This window comes from Sorex fumeus, unplaced genomic scaffold, assembly GCF_029834395.1.
Source record: "Sorex fumeus unplaced genomic scaffold, SorFum_2.1 ptg000095l, whole genome shotgun sequence".
NCBI classification, from domain to species: domain Eukaryota; kingdom Metazoa; phylum Chordata; class Mammalia; order Eulipotyphla; family Soricidae; genus Sorex; species Sorex fumeus.
The window spans coordinates 3,289,289-3,306,896 of record NW_026606152.1 but is presented as its reverse complement, the minus strand read 5'-3'; the positions used below and the strand labels follow the sequence as shown (position 1 = coordinate 3,306,896).

General features: G+C 55.2%; 1 protein-coding gene across 3 annotated transcripts in view; it reads right to left on the bottom strand.

Moving 5' to 3' along the window:
• The window catches only part of HTT (huntingtin), a 110,799-nt gene that overhangs the window by 6,433 nt on the left and 86,758 nt on the right, over positions 1-17,608 (bottom strand). For all 3 annotated transcript variants that reach the window (XM_056132659.1, XM_056132660.1, XM_056132661.1), the window contains 16 exons: positions 16,813-16,954; positions 12,120-12,299; positions 11,864-12,040; positions 11,491-11,567; positions 10,453-10,591; positions 9,672-9,794; positions 8,446-8,659; positions 8,031-8,176; positions 7,096-7,273; positions 6,111-6,200; positions 4,023-4,210; positions 3,512-3,638; positions 3,226-3,326; positions 1,632-1,786; positions 1,302-1,441; positions 661-743 (listed from right to left, as the gene is read on the bottom strand). In XM_056132659.1, the coding sequence (XP_055988634.1) occupies positions 661-743; positions 1,302-1,441; positions 1,632-1,786; positions 3,226-3,326; positions 3,512-3,638; positions 4,023-4,210; positions 6,111-6,200; positions 7,096-7,273; positions 8,031-8,176; positions 8,446-8,659; positions 9,672-9,794; positions 10,453-10,591; positions 11,491-11,567; positions 11,864-12,040; positions 12,120-12,299; positions 16,813-16,954 (2,260 nt within the window). The remainder of the gene's footprint in view (positions 1-660; positions 744-1,301; positions 1,442-1,631; positions 1,787-3,225; positions 3,327-3,511; positions 3,639-4,022; positions 4,211-6,110; positions 6,201-7,095; positions 7,274-8,030; positions 8,177-8,445; positions 8,660-9,671; positions 9,795-10,452; positions 10,592-11,490; positions 11,568-11,863; positions 12,041-12,119; positions 12,300-16,812; positions 16,955-17,608) is intronic.

Sequence of the window (17,608 nt, the reverse complement as noted above, 5' to 3'; positions counted from 1 at the left end):
GCAGCCCCCGAGCAGGGCCTTCTGGCAATGATCCAGAACAGATTCCTGTTCAAAACTGGACTCGGGGTGAATCCCCTTTCTGTAATTATCTAAGCAAGTGTCCCCAAAGCAGACGGGGTGGCGTGAGTGCTCTGGAGCATGGGGAGGAACTAGAGCCACTGTGGCACCACCCCTCATAGGGACAAGTAGGGACATGTCCTGTGAGAGGCACCTCCCCACAGAGGTGCTGAGTCCTTAGCCCACGTGCCTCCCAGATGCAGTGGCAGCCCCCTAGGAACCCTCAATGTGACCTTGGCGGGGGTGGGGGTGGCGGCCAGCCGGCACTCCCAGTGCAGAGGAGCGGCCCGCCGGCTTCTTACCTCCGGCCTCCTAGCCTTGGCAAATCCCAGGGCCACCCAGGCTGACACGAGATGGTCAGTTCTCCACAGAGGGCAAAAGAATGGGGTGTCATGTGCCTACAGAGGCCACTGTGTGGGGAGGAGGAATAGAGCGGAACATGCAGTGCGGGTCTGACTGTGAAAGCCACAGAACCCTGAGGGGCCAATGCATGGCTTTGTCTCCAGTGAAACAGTGGAGGAGCAGAAGCTAAAGGGTGGCGCTGTGTCAGGGAGTCAGGCAGCTCCTTCCCGACACACAGCTCTTGCTCCCTGCACGACTCACCTGGCCCAGCTGGTAGCTCATGTCGCCCAGCTCCCGCTCAGGATTGGTCTGCAGCAGCAGCTTGTCGTGGCTGATGAGGGCACCTGTAAGGGGCGGCAGTGCCAGTGTCGGTGGCTGGTGCCAAACATCATCCCTCAGAGCTTCTCCTCACTGCCCTCTGCAGAACCCAGAATGTGTGCAAACACAGGAGCACTTCCATGGAGAACCATCTAGATGTCTATCCTATGGGGGCTGATGACTCCTCAAAACCTACCAACCCCAAACGTTCTGGTCTAAAACAACTTAATCAATAAACACTAAGTGCAATAGAACTCCCCCCGCTTTGGTTTTGTCTTGGGGCCATCCCAGCAACGCTCAGAGCTTACTCCTGACTCTGTGCTCTGGGTCATTTCTGACATCATTTGGTGCATCAAACTGGAGTCAGCAGCATGTAAGGCCAGTGCTTTAACCTCTGGACCCAGGCCTGTGCTGGGCTGGGTGCTGACTTGCACACGGGAAGGAACAGGGCAACTGGCAACACAGTGGGCGGCCAGGGCAGAGGTCACACTGGGGGCCTGGCTCTCAGACTGCCAGTGCTGTCATGGGAAAGATGGGCTCAGCACTGTGGTCTGGGTCCGGCGAGGGCCGCTCTGCAGAGGCACCTGTAGTGGCTGCAGACAGGGAAGGTACAGGATCCCACGTCTGGTACAGGTGATGGGTGGCGATGTTCTCTCTCTTTGAAACCATTGCCTGAATTTCTTGCTCTATGATTCCTCGGATGATGCTCAGCTTTCTCCCAAACCTGAAACCCAGAACAAAGGTTCAAGAATACTCTGTTTCCCTCAAAGGAGGTTGACCTCTGGGAACTTCCTGCTTGGCTTGGGGGCATGGGTGACTGGGGGTCTCCCTGGGCCAGGAAGAGCCCTCTGGTTGCCAGCCTACCCACTGGGTGCCTCGGGCTTGTCCCCTTCCCCTGCCGGGCCACAGCAAACCTGGTGTCCAGGGCTTTGAGGGGCTTGCTCCGCGGCTGCTGCTCCAAGCAGCTCATGGCAGGGTTGCCGGCCACGGGTACAGTCATGGCGCTCAGCACCAGGGAGCTGATGGCCTGCACAGCCAGGACATTGATCTGGGTCCTCTCTGTGTCCTCCTGCACGAGCCCAAACAATACCAGGTCACAAGCAGCACCGGCACACAGAAGTGCCTGCAGGGAGGGCAGTAAGCACACCCTCTCCTGGCAGCCCCCCCGCACTCGCCCACCTGAGGAAGGGCCACATGGGCCAGGCTGCCCGCAAACTCTGCGCTGCCCAAACTAAGGCAGGATGCAGGACTGTGTCCCTCGAGCTGTGCTCACTCTGAGGCATGCTCAGAGACCTCCCAGTACGTCACATTCCTGTAAGAGTCCGGAGGCATGGATGCCGGACTGCAGCGAGCTTGCTCAGCACAGAGCTCAAGGCTCTCTTCCCAGGAGTCCTGCTTGCCTTCTGGATCAGGTGCTCTGGCGAACACATGCCAGTCGCTGCTCGAGGACAGTTTGTTCTTTACTGGTTTTTGGACCACACATGGCTGTGCTCAGGACTCACTCCTGGCAGTGCTTGGGGAACCCATATGGTCCACATGCAAGACAAGAGCCCTACCTGCTGTTCTCTTTGCGTGTGCTGAGTCACACACAGCTGTGATCAGGGCTTTCTCCTGGCTCTGTACTCAGGGATCACTCCTGGTGGCCTCGGAGGACCAGGTTTCAAGCCCAGGTTGGCTGCACGGAAGGCAAATGCCCTACCTATTGAACTACCACTTTAGCCCTAGAACCTCATTTCTTAAACTATTCTGACCCTGGAAGGTGTCATAAAAAATTTATTTCAAAATATCTGACTTATTTTCTATAAATATGTGATGTGTATATACTTTATTTTCATTATATTCTGGGACACACCAGGTGGTTCTCAGGACCTACTCCTGGCTAGGGGCCTTAGGGGTCATTCCTGGTAGTGCTCATGGAATCATGTGGTGCCAGGCCACAGAGTCATCTCCTGGGCCCCCAAATTGATAAAGGTTTTTTTCCCCCCACTTTGCACCTGGTGATGCTCATGGGCTACTTCCTGCTTTGGGCTCAGGGGTCGCTCCTGGCACTGCAAAGAGACCCTCCAGTGCTGGGGACTGAACGTGGGTCTCCTGCATGCGAGATGGGCCAGTCCACCAAACCCTCTCCAGCCTTGTACACCCACTTCGATGCATAAAAGTTTCTTGGGCTACACTGGGTCACAAGTAGAAAAACTACAAATCTTGTGCTTGACAGCATAGGCTATACCAGTTTTCCAAGTGGGTGAGCACTCCTTTTTTTTGGGGGGGGGGGTGCCGGAACAATCCAGGAGTAGCAGCCTCAGAGATGTTGGGGAACACTTGGTTCTTAAAGAAGCTAAGTTTTCTAGGGGCACCAAGTGAAGTTTTTTGCAGTGGGGCAGTGGGTCACCAAGTCGGGGCTAGACCTGAGTTTCTCATCCGGGGTGCTGAGAAGGGCCAGGCTGGGAATGAGGAGGGGCCCTGGCCGACTCAGCATGGGGAGTCTCAGTTCCAGCACCCATGTCTTACTTCCGGTGGGCTTTCCTCCTGCTCCAGCACGAGTGGCTGCGTCACCAGCACTCCAAGAAGGGTGGCCCACGTCTCCTCGAACTGTGTCCGGCTGGTCCACCCTAGGAAAGCCAACGCCTGGTGAGAGAGGGTCCACTCTCCAGATAGGGCGCTGGACCATGACAGTGGCCCTGCAGCCCTTAGACAGGCAGTGCTGGACGTGGCCGCGAGACTGCCTTCAGCTGGTGCAGAGGCTCAACCTGGGAAGGGGCAGGGCTGGGTGGCCCAGGCAGGAGGGGGAGGCTACCTAGTGTGTTGATGCGGTAGATGAAGCCCTTGAGGACTTCCTTCTCCTGCAGGAATTCCACAGGGATCTCAGGGTACACTGTGCCAAAGTCCCCGCCTGGTCTCGGTGACCAGCCGAGCTTCCACACCTGAGGGCATGACAGAAAGGCTGTGAGCTCCCGGGGCTGAGTAAGCCGGTGCCCGAGGTGACCCCAGTGGCCCTCCTCACCCCGCCGTGGGCAGGGAGTGGCGCCGCCTGTGCCCAAATCTCTCCTCCAGGGAGCGGACCTGCCAAGGCAGGCCTGTACACAAGCCAGGGAAAATGCCCACGGGAGGGCCCCTGCCCTACCCTGCCTTTGAGCAACCACCTGGGCCCCAAAGCTACACGCGGGCACCTCATGGGACAGGAGCCTGTTTCGGAGCTCGAGGCCACACACCGGCACTCTGGCCACCAGCAGGAGGCAGCTACCGACTCCAAACCCGGAACCTCCCGGGGCCCCGGCCCAGGGAAGCCTCAGGTTCTGTCTTCTCACCAGTGGGGGCACACGTGTGTAGCTGTTGACGAGGGGCAAGCGCGCCAGGCTGACCACGATGTTCCTGAGCACGGGTGTGAGGAAGGCCGGCACACCACTGCTCCTCTGATGGCCCAGGGCTAGCACCGACGGCAGGGACTCCACCATTTCTGCCACCATCACACAGGCCGTGGCCACGTACTCAGGGGCTAGGCAAACAGCATAGTCAAGTGTGGCCTGAGTAACCCGGCACCCTCTGCCCCCACCACTCTGGCTGCCCGTGCCCTGGCACACCATTCCTGCCGTGTGGTGGCAGCGGTGCAGGGAGAACCCTGTGAGTTCCCGAGGCTGGGGCTTTGAGAGGGCCCTGCAGAGCAGGTCTAGCATACAAGCTGCATCCTGTCACTGTGGTGGTGGTGGGCGTGGGTGCCAGGCAGCGCTGATCGAAGGGGCAATGTTTAGGGTCATGCAAGGACTTTATCCATGGCCTGTGAGACTCAAAACCAGGCAGCTCCTAACAGGACTTTGGCATCTGTGAGTATGTTTATCGAGTCACCCCTGGTGGTGTGCAGGGCTCACTTCTGCTCTCTGCTCAGGGATCACTCCTGGAGGGGCTTGGGGGACCCTGTATGGGGTGCCAGGGACAGACCATATTAGCTGTGTGCAAGGCAAGCGCCTTACCTGCAACAGTATCTCTCGGGCCCCAGGATTTCTGACCCAATTTAAGGAATCAAGCCCCATGCCAAGAGAATCTGTCCATTTTAATGACATTTACGGGACAATCTTGCAAAGCTTGTCATCCTAGTGAAGTCATTGTTAAAAAAACCAAAAACCAAAACCCAGCTTCTGCTCTGGCCAGGACAAGTTGAAGCATCTAGAGTGAGCTGAGTTATAAGCCATATACCTATAGGCAGGGGCCCCGCTCTCTGTGTGAGGCCCGACTTGACCAGGCAAAGAAAGTGACCTGTGACTAAGTGGCTGCACCTCTGAGCACGCCTGGTGCCTGCTGTTAGGGGTGAGCAGCAGATGAAGCTCCTCTGACCACCCTCTCAGTTTGAAACCGAGAGGCAGAGAGCGGGGAGCAGGGCTCAGGAAGCAATCAGAATCCTGAAACCATGAGGCCATGGACATGGGGTCCCCCGGAAGGGGCTGGGCTATTGCAAGACTGGCTGCCTCTGGGCAGCTCCGCAGCACTGAGTTGGGAGAGAAAAGCAGCAGACGCGGTGTGCAGCAGGACCCGCCGAGCAGCATGAAGACCCAGGCCCACAGGTCCGTGCTCTGAAGCGGCAGTGCTTCTCAGTGCTGGACACATACGAGCCAGTCAGTGCCCTCCAGACAGCTGAGGATGTCCAGCTGGGCCTCCGCCAGACCCATCCTCAGTAAGGAGTGGGGTGCCGGAACCTGACCCCCAGGCACCCATGGAATCCATGGCTAGATGTTTTGTAAAGGAGCCGAGCGAGAAGCAAGCGCTGAAGACTCACTTGTGTTCCGTGTTGAGCGGGTTCAAATGGGTGGCTGAAGGGATTTTCATTTCCTCTTTTATTTGGGCAATGCCAGAGATGACTAGTTTGTGTTTTATGTTTGGGGTTACACAAGTGCTCACTGACTCTGAGAGGTCTGCTCGGGGATGGTACCCAGCCATTCTTGGGAGACCAGGCAGTGCCAGGGAAGCCAGGGAACCACCCAGCCTCCTGCAGAAGCCTGCACTCAGCCCGGGTGTCCCCTTCGGTCGAAAGAGCAGGGATTTCTCCTTGAAACTCTGGCCGGGCAAGCTGGCTGCATCTGCACACAGCCCCTCTCTCTCACACTGCGCGGCACAGGGGCCCAAGAGCAAGGACCCGAGGACGCCCCCGGGCACCTGTGATGGTGGACAGCAGGACAGCGGCCCCCAGGAAGAAGCCCACTGGGTACAAGTCAGCAGAGCAGGGCTGTGCGTGCCAAGAAGCCACACATGGCGCGAGTGGGGCTCAGACCATGCCAAACCCCCCAGGGCCGAGCCTCACGCAGCGTCCGTGACCTTGGCTCTTGGGTCCACATTCGCCATGCTCAGACTCTCTGGAACAAAGCACAACCCAAGCGAGGCAAGGACCACCGGGGGCTGAGACTTACTCTGCGCATTTGAACCGACTTCGTTTCTGGCAGTCTGTGGAATGTCAGTCCTCTCGGGACTCAGCAGCTGATCTCCAGGCTGAACCACAACTAGGGCACAGACAGAACAAAGAGCTTTCCAAGCCCGCCACCGTTCCTCTCAAGTGGCACCCTGGGTCTAGATTCCCGGAGCGCTGCTTCTGGACAGGGCCCGAGGAGGGGCCCGAGCTTGGCCCGCCTGCCTTGAGAAGCCGGACTCTGCATCTGCCGCTTGCCGTGGGCCAACTCAGCCCCAGGACCTCTCCTGGACGCCTGGTGATGCACTGCAGCTAAAAACACCCCCACCCACCAGAAGGAGGACTCTGAAAAATCACTTGAGTCTCGGTTTTCAAGTTGCCACAAATGCACAGATGCAAACAATTTAAACAATGAAACTTTAACCATCACCCTATAATGTTTAATTCAGAAACAAAAAACTTCAAAACACTCTTGAACATGTGATCTATAATGTGCAATTTAAATCCCATGGCTCGTGCCTCTTGTTGAGGACATTGTCCCCAGAAGTCACTTGACAGTGTTAGTATCACAGTGCAAGACAGACAGCAGCCCTCGGACACTGCAGAAGGCAGTGAATAGAACTGGACTCGGTCACCGTCACTCAGGGCTGAAACAAGTATCAGTCACTAGAATGAGGACTGATACTGATATTTGATACTTAAGCCAGAGGGACTTCAAGCTAGAAATACTTTTTTCCCCTTTGGTTTCCCCTTTGGTTTTTCCCCTTTGGCTTACTCCTGGCTCAGGGTTCACTCCAGGTGGGGCTCAGGGGCCTTAGGGGGTGGTGGGAACTGAACCTGGGCTGGCTGCATATAAGCAAGCGCCTTCCCTGCTGTACTACCGCTTGGAACAGTATAATCTAGAAAAAATGTGCACACAAGCAAGCTCAAGTCGAATTCTAGTGCAGACGCCAGGATGAGGGAGAGAGGCCCATCTGGCGAGGACTCACTGGCTTCCAGGAGGCAGCGGACGCAGTGGATGAGGGAACAGGCGTGGGTGACCATGTCCGGAGAGGAGACCAAACTCCATAGGCCAGGCAGCTGCAGGGCCAGGCAGCAGCAGTCCAGGCCAGCCTGCAAGTCCAGGCTCAGCGGGATGTGCTCGTGCACCAACTGCCAGGCCAGTGCCTGCGGGGAAGGTCAGGCGACAGGGGCTCCTAGGGAGATCTGCTGGGCCACCAGCCCACCCTCATCCCACTGCTCCTCCTTCTGCACTAGGAGCCCCCAGGGGCTCTGAGTCAGCCTCAACTGCCCCTTCCTGGGGCAAAGCAGGTGGATGAATACAGTACTTGGCCTCAGGTGGGGGGCACTGGACAGGAGGGGTGTTCTGCAAGTAGCAGGTTCATGAGTGCAGAGAATTCTGCTGGCACTGGGCACATATGTGTCCCTGTTTTTGCCTTACCCCGCCACTGAACCTCTCGGGCGGGCCTGGAAGTGGGTGCTCGTTGGTCCTGAGCACTGGGCTGGACCATCTCTCAGATTCGGGTCAGAGCACAAGACAGTGCACTGGGAGGACACACTTGTGGAAAAGGTTGCAATGCTCAGGCTTTCTGCCCAACGAAAAACGGAGTAACGTTTCTCCTTTTCCAAGTAGCTCAATTAGATCCAAATTATATCTGTGGTGCTTTTCTCCCTGAAAATACTTTGCTTCGTTTTAGGGCCACACCCGGTGGTGATCAGAGCTGACTCCTGGCTCTGTGCTCAGCAATCATTCTGGTGGCTCAGGGGACCATATGGGGTGCTGGAGATACAACTTGTGTCGGCTAAGTGCGAGGCAAGTACCCTATGGGCTGTACTCTCACTCGGGCCCTCCCTGAGAACACTTTAGCCCAAGGGGGTCTTAGAATCCAGGAAAGATACACATGTGTGTGGCAACCGCGCCTACCTCCAGCACCATCACCACAAACTTCACGGTGTCACCCTCCTTCTCTGGGGGAAGGTGCAAACGGCTAGGCAGCTTGGAAGTGGCCAGCAGGTACTGAGCCAGTGCGCGTGCCAGAGTGGTCAGGGAACAGTAGAGCGCGGCATCCCCTGCAACAAGATACTTGTGGGCAGATGGACTGACTTGCCACTGAGACCCCCAGGGACACATGTCCACAGCGGCCCTGGCAGTCCAGCAACCCCAGCGTCGCTCAGGGCTCTGCTGACACGGACTCTAAAGGGGCTTGGCGGTGGCAGAGCACAGAAGGCTGAGCTTTAGTCCCCAGCAGGCTACCTCCCGAGCAGCACACTGGCACATCCCAGAACCCCCAGGGCACAGCAGGGGTGTGGCCCGCACACAATAATTTTCCTCTAATTACCAAACAGGTCGTCTAATTTGTTCCAGTAAGCAGTGGGCTCCGCAGGCAGGAATGGCTGGAAAACTTGGTGGACAGCAGGAAGCTGCTGAACCATGCTGGCCACACGGTCCAGAGTCACCATTCGAGCTGCTTCAAACAGGGGGCTCTTCTGGCCCCCAGAAATTTCACGCAGGCCCAGGCCTAGGCAGGGGGCGAGCAGGCTGAGGTTGAACTCCTGAATCAGGGCATTAGAGTCAACAACAATCAGGTTTAAACGGGGTAAGAAAACCCAACAGACAGCCGAACGCCAAGGCCTTTGAGGTGACGCGGTTACCAGAGCACAAGTGAGGTGCATGCCTATGGATGAGGGGACCTGAGCTCCACCTGAACACTGCATGGCCCCGAGCACTGGCTGCACTGGGTGCCAGGCAGGAGAGTGGTGTCACCGAGGAATGGTCTCCTGGAGCAAAGCCGGGGGAGGGTGCCTCTCTCTGGGGGCTGCCATCTTTTGAGGCGGCACACTGGTGGGGCTTGAGGGTGGCTCCCCTCAGTGCCCTGGGCCTGGGATGTCCTCAGCTCCTGGCACCATCTACCCAGTCTGAGCTACTCATTTATTTTTAAACTGAATCACCTTAAGATACGTTCATGAACGTGTCTTAACGTGTCACGAACAAAGTGTTCATGGCTGGGTTTGTCACACAACACAACACAACACTATTCCTTCAGTGCTGTACATTCCCAGCCACCAATGTCCCCAGTTTCCCTCCCACCCATATCCCTCATCCCTCAGTATGCCTCTACTACGCAGAAACCTCTCTCCTCTCTCTCCCAATCTCTCTGTCTCTGTTCTCCTCTTCTACCCTCTCTCCTTCCCTCGTTTTCCGGCAGTATGGTTTGCAATACTGCTACTGAAAGGGTATCATGCATATCACCTTACCTCCTTTCAGCACCCAGTTCTTGACCAGAGTAATCATTCCCACCTATCATGATTCCTTCTCTGTCCTAAGTTGGGCTACTAATTTTATTTGGATTTTGGGGATGGGGGGCTCCTGAGCAGTGCTCACGGCTGGTAGTTCAATATCAGGATGTGGTGCTGCTTGTGCCCTGCAGCCCTGGGGATCCCCCGGGCTGCTCCGGCACTGTTCAGGGCCCTCTTAGTCCTCAGGCACCCTGATGGCTAAGCCAGCTCCCTGGCCCTGCGGCTTTGGTTAAAGGCAGAAGCAGATACCACCAGCACACACACCTACCGGGTCCATCATGAACGCATTCATGTCCCCAGCAGGGATGTGATTCACCAGCTCTGCCCCTTCCAGCAGGGCAGAATCGGACCTGGTCCAGCACTGGGATTGAACCAGATGGATGTACCAATCCTGGGAAGAGATGGTGGTAAGGGACCGGCGGGCAGAACACTCCAGGGGTGCCACTGCTGAGGCTTCCACCCACTGCCCCGATCGGTGCCCTGGTCGCCAGAAACGCTGCTGTCTTCAGTCTGTCTCTACCCATGTCCTGAAGGCAGCAGATGCCCTCTGTCCCCTGCTCTGCCTTCTTTCGGTGGCATGCAGGAGTCTCCTGCTCCCAGAGCTCCACCCTGGCTTCCGTTTCCACTCGACTCTTGAGTGCTACTCTGGGAGCCTGGCAAAGGGACTCTGGGGGTGGAAGCAAGGGCAGCAGGCAGCTGCGCACGGGCAAGGGCTAGGCCCGGGACCACATGACCAGGTGCTCAAGGTCAGGACTGGGGGCGGGGGGGCTACAGTCCGCCCCTGCTCTACTCAACTCCCAGCCGCGCTTGCCCTCTCACCTAACGCCCTACTGTGCCAATGTCTGGGGCTGAGCTGCAAGGGGTGATCTTTTCCACTGCCAGCATAGACAGGGGAGCCTAGGCGTCACCGAGTCGTTCCCAGCACTCTCAGGGCCCCATGCAGGAGAGGGAACCCCCGTGTGTCACCCTCATTTGTGCCCTACACACACTTGGGTCTTGCTCATAAAGGACGGGGACCTTGTATGTCACGGCAGACAGATGACACTGACCTTGTCTGGATTTATTGTTTCCAGTGCCAGGGGCCCATCCCCGTCCAGCGGGTGGGACATGAGCGGAGGCGTGGGGCCACGGGAGCCGGGGGCGGAGGTGAGGCGGAGCCTGTCCAGCAGGGAGTAGAGCCGCTGGTGTCTGCAGGGAGGTGAAGCGCTCAGCATGCTGCCTCCGAGGATTGATGGGTGCAGCCCAGAGCCAGAAGCAAGGTATGGAAACTCCCTCAGCACCTCGTTCCCCCACACTCATGCTTAGGCCCGTCTGCCGGAACCGCCACAGTGATGCCGATGAAGGTGGTCCCCAAATCCCAGACCAGACTAAGAGCTGACACCGACACCAGGGCTGAGCCCAGAAGAGGAGCAGTCTGTGAGCCTGGGCTCGACAGACAGACAGATAGACGATGGACACACACATTACAAAGATGCAGAGCAGATCGTCCAAATGCACAGACCTCCAAGTTAATTTCCCAATGAGACACATTATGCTCATTCCGTGTAAGGATTACCTCAACTGGCACAAGATATTTCAAATCTTCCCCATCTGGGTGGAATACTAAGTCTAGGGTCAAAAATAACAGCTCGACCTCCCACCATCTGCTTGAGAGCGAAACTCCAGCCGCCAGTCCAGCACCCTCCACCCACTGTGTCACACCCGCCCGTCGCCAGCAACACAGCTCTGAAAGGCCACCACGCACCGCCGACGTTCTCTTTCCCACAGTCCACCCACCCGGGAAGTCAGGTGAGATGTCTCTGAATTTAGTCCGCAGTGCCAGAAATAGACTCATGTGTGAGCAGGCAGGATTGCCGCCACAGGCTGCTAAAGGTGCCGAAAACATAACCGGGTGATGAATAGCCGTGAGGAGACCAAATCTGAACGAGACTCAGTTAGTTCTTGTCTGCCAAACACTGGGTAACATCTTCCCGGCTGGCTCGCTCATGCTCAAGAAAAGGATGTGCCTGGTGTGTGGGTGACATGGCGGCAGCATACTGCTACTGTAGGGGGTACGGAGACTGCCTCTGGGCTGCCTGCAGGCTTACCTCTGAGCCAGCCCGCTGCTCTGAAGGTGCTCCTGGATGCGGCGCAGCTCCTCTGCTGGCAGCTGGGCTGCGCTGCTCTGCAGGGACAAGTGGGAAGAGAGTGGGAGCTGGCACACGCATACACCTTCCCACCCCAGGCAGGCCTGCATCTCTCCATTCGAAAGGGGGCCCGCCAGGGAGCTGGACTCGGCAATGCTCAGAGATTACTCCTGGCTCTGTGCTCAGGAGTCACTCCTGCTGGGTCTCGAGGGACCTATGAGTGCCGGGGAATGACCCTGGGTCGGCCGTGTGCGAGGTAAGCGCCCAGTGTCCTACTGCTCTGACCCCTGGTCCTGCCGCGCCTTCCGCACCAGTTGCAAAGGGCTTCCGGTACCTGTAAATTGGCAGCCAGGAGCATTTCGACCCGGCGACAAGCCAAGGTGTCGACCATGCGAGCCAGCACGCGGAGCGGGGTGCTCAGCAGCTTGTCCACGTAGAGCGTGAGCACGGCACCCGACTGGCTCAGGTGGATCCCCTCTAGGCACTGCAGCGTCTTCTTCAGGGTGGCGGGCTGATGGGGCGGGATGGGAGGGTGAGAGCAGGCAGTGGCCTGCGGGTTCAGCTCTCCCACACCCGGTGGGGGGACTCACAGCTGACAGGTTGTCACAGCGAGACTGGATGGCCTGGATGAAGAGGCCACTGGCGGCAGAGTTGCGATGGACGGCGCTGATGAAGTCCTGCACGGGCGGCTCGTGGGACAGGCTGATCAGGTCCTGGATGTGGTTCACGATGAGCCACGTCAAGTGCTCAGAGTCATGCAGGTTCTGACACTGAGGGGAGAGTCAGGGCTCATTCGGGTGAAGGCCACAGGCAGGGGCTGGACCAAAAGCCAAAGCCCAACTCCTGTCCTCACTGAAACAGCTTGGCCGCACACCTGGGCTCCGCAGTACCGCCTCCGCCCGCACTGTGGCTGAGGCTACTTAAAGTCTTCCTCCAGTGGGAAATAGGCCACAGCAGCTGGCTCCAAGCCTCGCCCAAACTAGAGGGGGGTCACTGGATACCAGCCAAGGCCCATCTGGGCAGGGCAGCCCTGAAGGCTGCAGCCTAGCACACAGGGGCCACTCGGGGCCAGGCCAGTCAGAAGCAAGATTCCCTTCACCATCGCAGTGGGAGAAGCTTTGAACCAAAAACGGGGATAGGTTAGAATGAAGGAAGCTGTCTCACAGGAGTCAGGAAAGAAAATATGGGGCTGGAGTGACAGGATAGCGGGGAGGGTATTTGCCTTGCACATCGGACCTAGGTTCGATCCCCAGCATCCCAGATGGTTCCTGAGCACTGCCAGGAGTAATTCCTGAGTGTAGAGCCAGGAGTAAGCCCTGAGCACTGCCAGGTGTGGCCAAAAAAGAAAACATTAAATGTTCATTCAAAAAATACCTGTTGCATTCATTCACATGACTCTCAAGCAGAAACTGCAAAACATGACTGCTCCTCTGGCACCTGGTTCTTGAAGAATATTCTCCACACGGGGTAAATGGAGAATATGAATGTATAAAATCAGCAAAGGAGGCAGTGGGACAGCACACATCCATCACACGGGAGGCCCTGAATTCAAACTCTGGTACCACATGGCCCCCTGAAGACCACCACTGGGAATGACCCCTATAAAACACACACTCTCAACTCTCTCTCTCTCTCAACTCTCACTCTCTCTCTCTCTCTCTCTCTCTCTCACACACACACACACACACACGCTGGAGAGATAAATTGTGGTAATTAAAAGGACTGTCTTGGGGGCTGGAGTGATAGCACAGCGGGTAGGGCGTTTGCCTTGCACGTGGCCAACCCGGGATCAATTCCCAGCATCCCATATGGTCCCCTGCGCACTGCCAGGAGTGATTTCCTGAGTGCAAAGCCAGGAGTAACCCCTGAGCATTGCCAGGTGTGACCCAAAAAAAACAAAAAAAAAAGGACTGCCTTGCACGAAGCCGATCCAGGTTAATCCCCAGCACCCTGACTGATCCCTGATCTCTGCTGATTATGCTCAAAACCAAAATAAGATAAAACATAAAACTTTTCTCTACGTATATATGAAAATCAATATTAAATAGTAATTTACTAAACATAAAATTAGATAGTAAAACTAGTTTATTTTCCTTTTTGGTTTTTGGGCCATACCCGACTCTGCACCAGCGATCACTCCTGATTCAAGGGACCGTGTGAGGTGCCAGGGACTCAACGCTGCTTGATGACATTCGAGGAAAGGGGCCTGATATACTACTGCTCCAGACCCAAAAACTATTTCAGTATCAAGAATGTGAGACTGCTTAGGGAAAACAAAATCACGACATGGATGGACAAGCTGAGAAAGGAGGCCAAAGGAGAGGGACAGAGACAACCATCACACTCATTTGTGAGATATAAAAAACATAATATGAGCATAATACCTCAGACAGTAGAAACGAGGGCCAGGAGCACTGGTCCGTAATAGGAAGCTGACACAAGTTGTGGCGGAGGGCAGTCAGGACAGAGAAGGGACCTCTATGACAAAGATACTGGAAATGGAGCTCCAGTGGCGCAATCGGTTAGCGCGCGGTACTTATACTGGAAATAATCACTTTTTTTTTTTTTTGCTTTTTGGGTACACCCGGCGATGCACAGGGGTTACTCCTGGCTCTTCACTCACGAATTACTCCTGGTGGTGCTCAGGGGACCATATGGGAGCTGGGAATCGAACCTGGGTCGGCCACATGCAAGGCAAATGCCCTACCTGCTGTGCTATAGCTCCAGCCCCTGGAAATGATCACTCTGGACAAGAATTGAGCGCTGAAAGTAAAGTGACATATGTGATAACCTTTCGGTAATAGTACTGCAAACCATTGTCTAAAAGGGGGCGGGTATGGGGAGACGGGGCGGGGGGGGGGGGGGGGGGAGAAGTGCCTGCCACATAGGCAGAGGTTGATGGGGGAGAATATGAGGACACTGGTGGCAGGAAATGTACATTAGTGAAAGGATGGGTTTTAGAATATAATGTTCTGAAACACAACCATGAGCAACTTTTTAACTTGTGTATCTCATAATGCTTTAATTTAAAAAATAAAAGGAACGTGAGGTCACAAATTTAGTAAGTTGCTATTGGGCTGGAGCAATAACACAGCGGGTAGGGCGTTTGCCTTGCACGCAGCCAATATGGCCGACCCGAGTTCGATTCCTCTGGCCCTCTCGGAGAGTCTGGCAAGCTACCGAGAGTATCTCGTCCGCATGGCAAAGCCTGGCAAGCTACCCGTGACGTGTTCAATGTGCCAAACACAGTAACAACAAAGTCTCACAATGGAGACATTACTGGGCCACTAGAGCAAATCGATGAACAACTGGAGGACAGTGACAGTGAAGTTGCTATCACAACAGAAACATCACATTTGGTTCAAGTAAAGAAGTCTGATGCTAAGTATATAACAAATATAAAAAATATGAGGACTGGAGTGATAGTACAGTGGATAGGGTGTTTGCCTTGCATGCGGCCGACCTGGGTTCGATTCTCAGCATCCCATATGGTTCCCCCATAGCCAGGAGTAATTCCTGAGTGCAAAGCCAGGAGTAACCCCTGTGCATTGCCGGGTATGACCCAAAAAGCAAAAATATATATGTTGTCAACTAACAATAATAAAATTGGAATAATATAGCAAAACATGGGAACTGGAATAATATAGCAAAACGCTGGAAAAAAATGGTTTAGTAATGTTTTGCTACCTGAGTTATGTCTCCGAGACCATATTTGTAGCACAGAAATGTGTGTATTTTCATCAAGTTATAGCAGCTTCTGTTCTTGCAGTGCCAGGGATCAAACCTAGGACTTCATACATGCCACTGTTCTACCACTATGCTGCATCCCAGGCAGCCCGGAAAACTGCATGTACTGGGGCTGGAGAGCTAGGACAGCGGGCAGGGAGCTTGCCTCACATGTGGTCCACCCAGGTCGACTCCACACCCCATACAGACCCCTGAGCACGGTCAGGAGTAATCCCAGAGCACAGAGCCAGAAATAAGCCCTGAGTACATGGTTGGGTTCAAAAGCAAACAAACAAAACGCAAGTGTTTATGCCTGAATTTGGGGGTGGGGAGTGAAGGCCTTCACAGTAGTGCTGGGGGCCAGCCAGGCTACACCTGGTGGTGCTTAAGAAGTCAGATGGTGCCAGGGATCCAACCCTGGGCGTTGTGTGGCCCACTTTCTACATTAGGGAAAAAACCCATAGCTGAATCCTTTTGAAAGTTACCTTTGAAAAACAGAATTATAGGAGACTTTCTTACTTTTTAAAAAAATCTACATGACTTCAGTAAAATTTTTAGGTTAAAACATGGAAATTTTACGGTCAGAAAGTTTTACGCTCAAAAACTGCAAAACTGCCAGGAGTGATCTCTGAGCAGAGAGTCAGAAGCTCTAAGTACCACTGGGTGTGGCCCCCAAACAAAAACAAAACAAAACCCCGAGTGCTGGAGTGATAGTACAGTGGGAGGGCATCTGCCTTGCACGTGGCCCACCAGGTTTGATTCCCAGCATCCCATATGGTCCCCTGAGCAACGCCAGGAGTAAGAGGCACCTGAGTGTAGAGGCAGGAGGAACCCCTGTGCATTGCCGGGCATGACCCAAAAAGCAAAAATAAAATAAAATAAAATAAAACCCTGCAAAAAAAGTTTTACTTGTTTGTTTGAGAAGAATGGGCTTTGGGGCCAGAAAGACCTGGATGGCGGAACACATGCCTAGCTTGTACCAAGCCCTGAGTCTGATCCCTGGTACTGCACAGCTCCCCAAGTACTAGGAAACGTAGCCCCTAAGAATACTTACTAATTATGGGTTGAAAACTTGTTTTGCCTGTCTGATCCCTAGCACATGAGGGTCCCCCAAGTACTGCTAGGTGCTACTCTGAGCACTGAGCTGGGAATAGTTCCTAAGCACCACTGGGTACGGTCCAGAAACCAAACCAAAAATGGTTTGGACGTACATGGGGGTGGGGGAAGCGTGGCTGCTGGTGGTAACGGGTGTGGTATTGGAGTGAGTAACATGAAAAGTAAATCCCAGGACTTGAAAAAAACAGCTTAAAATGTTAATTGGAAAAAAACAAAAGGAAAAGACAACCGTACTCAAACCAGCAGTGAGTCGCAAAGCCCTTCACCTTGGCCACGTGGGCCCCTTTGTCAGCGCCAAGCGCTCAACTGAGGCAGCCCTCCCAACGCTTGGAAGCAGCAGGCGTGTGGGACGACCATGCCACCGATGGGAATGGCTGTGCCCGTTTTGAGACGTGGGTCTCCGGGGATGCCAGCCCCTCCACACATCACGTGGACACTCACGACATAATCACAGAAGAGGATAAGCGCGCCTCTCCGCACAATCTCCCGGTTGCACATGCCCAGCCTGGCTGCAGAGTCAGAATCCTCCTCGTCTCCGGACAGCTGCGGACTGAGTGTCTTCGTGCTGGACAGACTGCGCCTTCTAGAAGGAAAAGAGCGCATGGACACCATTTCTGGGATGCTTGGGGATCCGTGAACTGGCGCTGGCAGGCGTGTTAGTTATTCCTGGTCCTCCATTCCTGCACTGGGACCAAGCGCATGTGAGTCACAGCGAGGGGCCTGGCTTTTTCCCCGCCTGGCGGGCTCAGGGGACAGTGGCGAAGTGCATGTTTCTTTCAGGGGGCCCCCATGTGAGGTGCCAGCTGCCGCCAGAGCCCTGTGCCCACCCTGCTTTCCCTCAGGAGAGAGATCCCTAAAGCTTTAAGTCTGGTCACAGCACTGACCACAGGGTCACCTCCCAGCTGGCAGATGTGCACCTTGTCTTTGGTTGTGCCCGTGGAGATGCTTCCAAGGCGATGGTTGTGCTCCCCTAACTACCTCAGGGTTACAGTGCCCAAGAGGAAACGGCTTTAGAAATGCCATCGGTGACTGGCAGAGATACAGCTGGCCTGCACCTAATGAACAAAGGGCCACAGGAGCCATTCTGCCTCCATGTCACTGTTTGCTGGCTGAGGGTGCATCTTTCCGCACAACAACACTGTATGAGAACATCTGATCCAGCAGGAGCGCCTGAACTCAGACAGGTGTCAAGGTCTACAGTGGGCTACCAGGGAAAGTGGTGCCTCCTCCCTGCCTG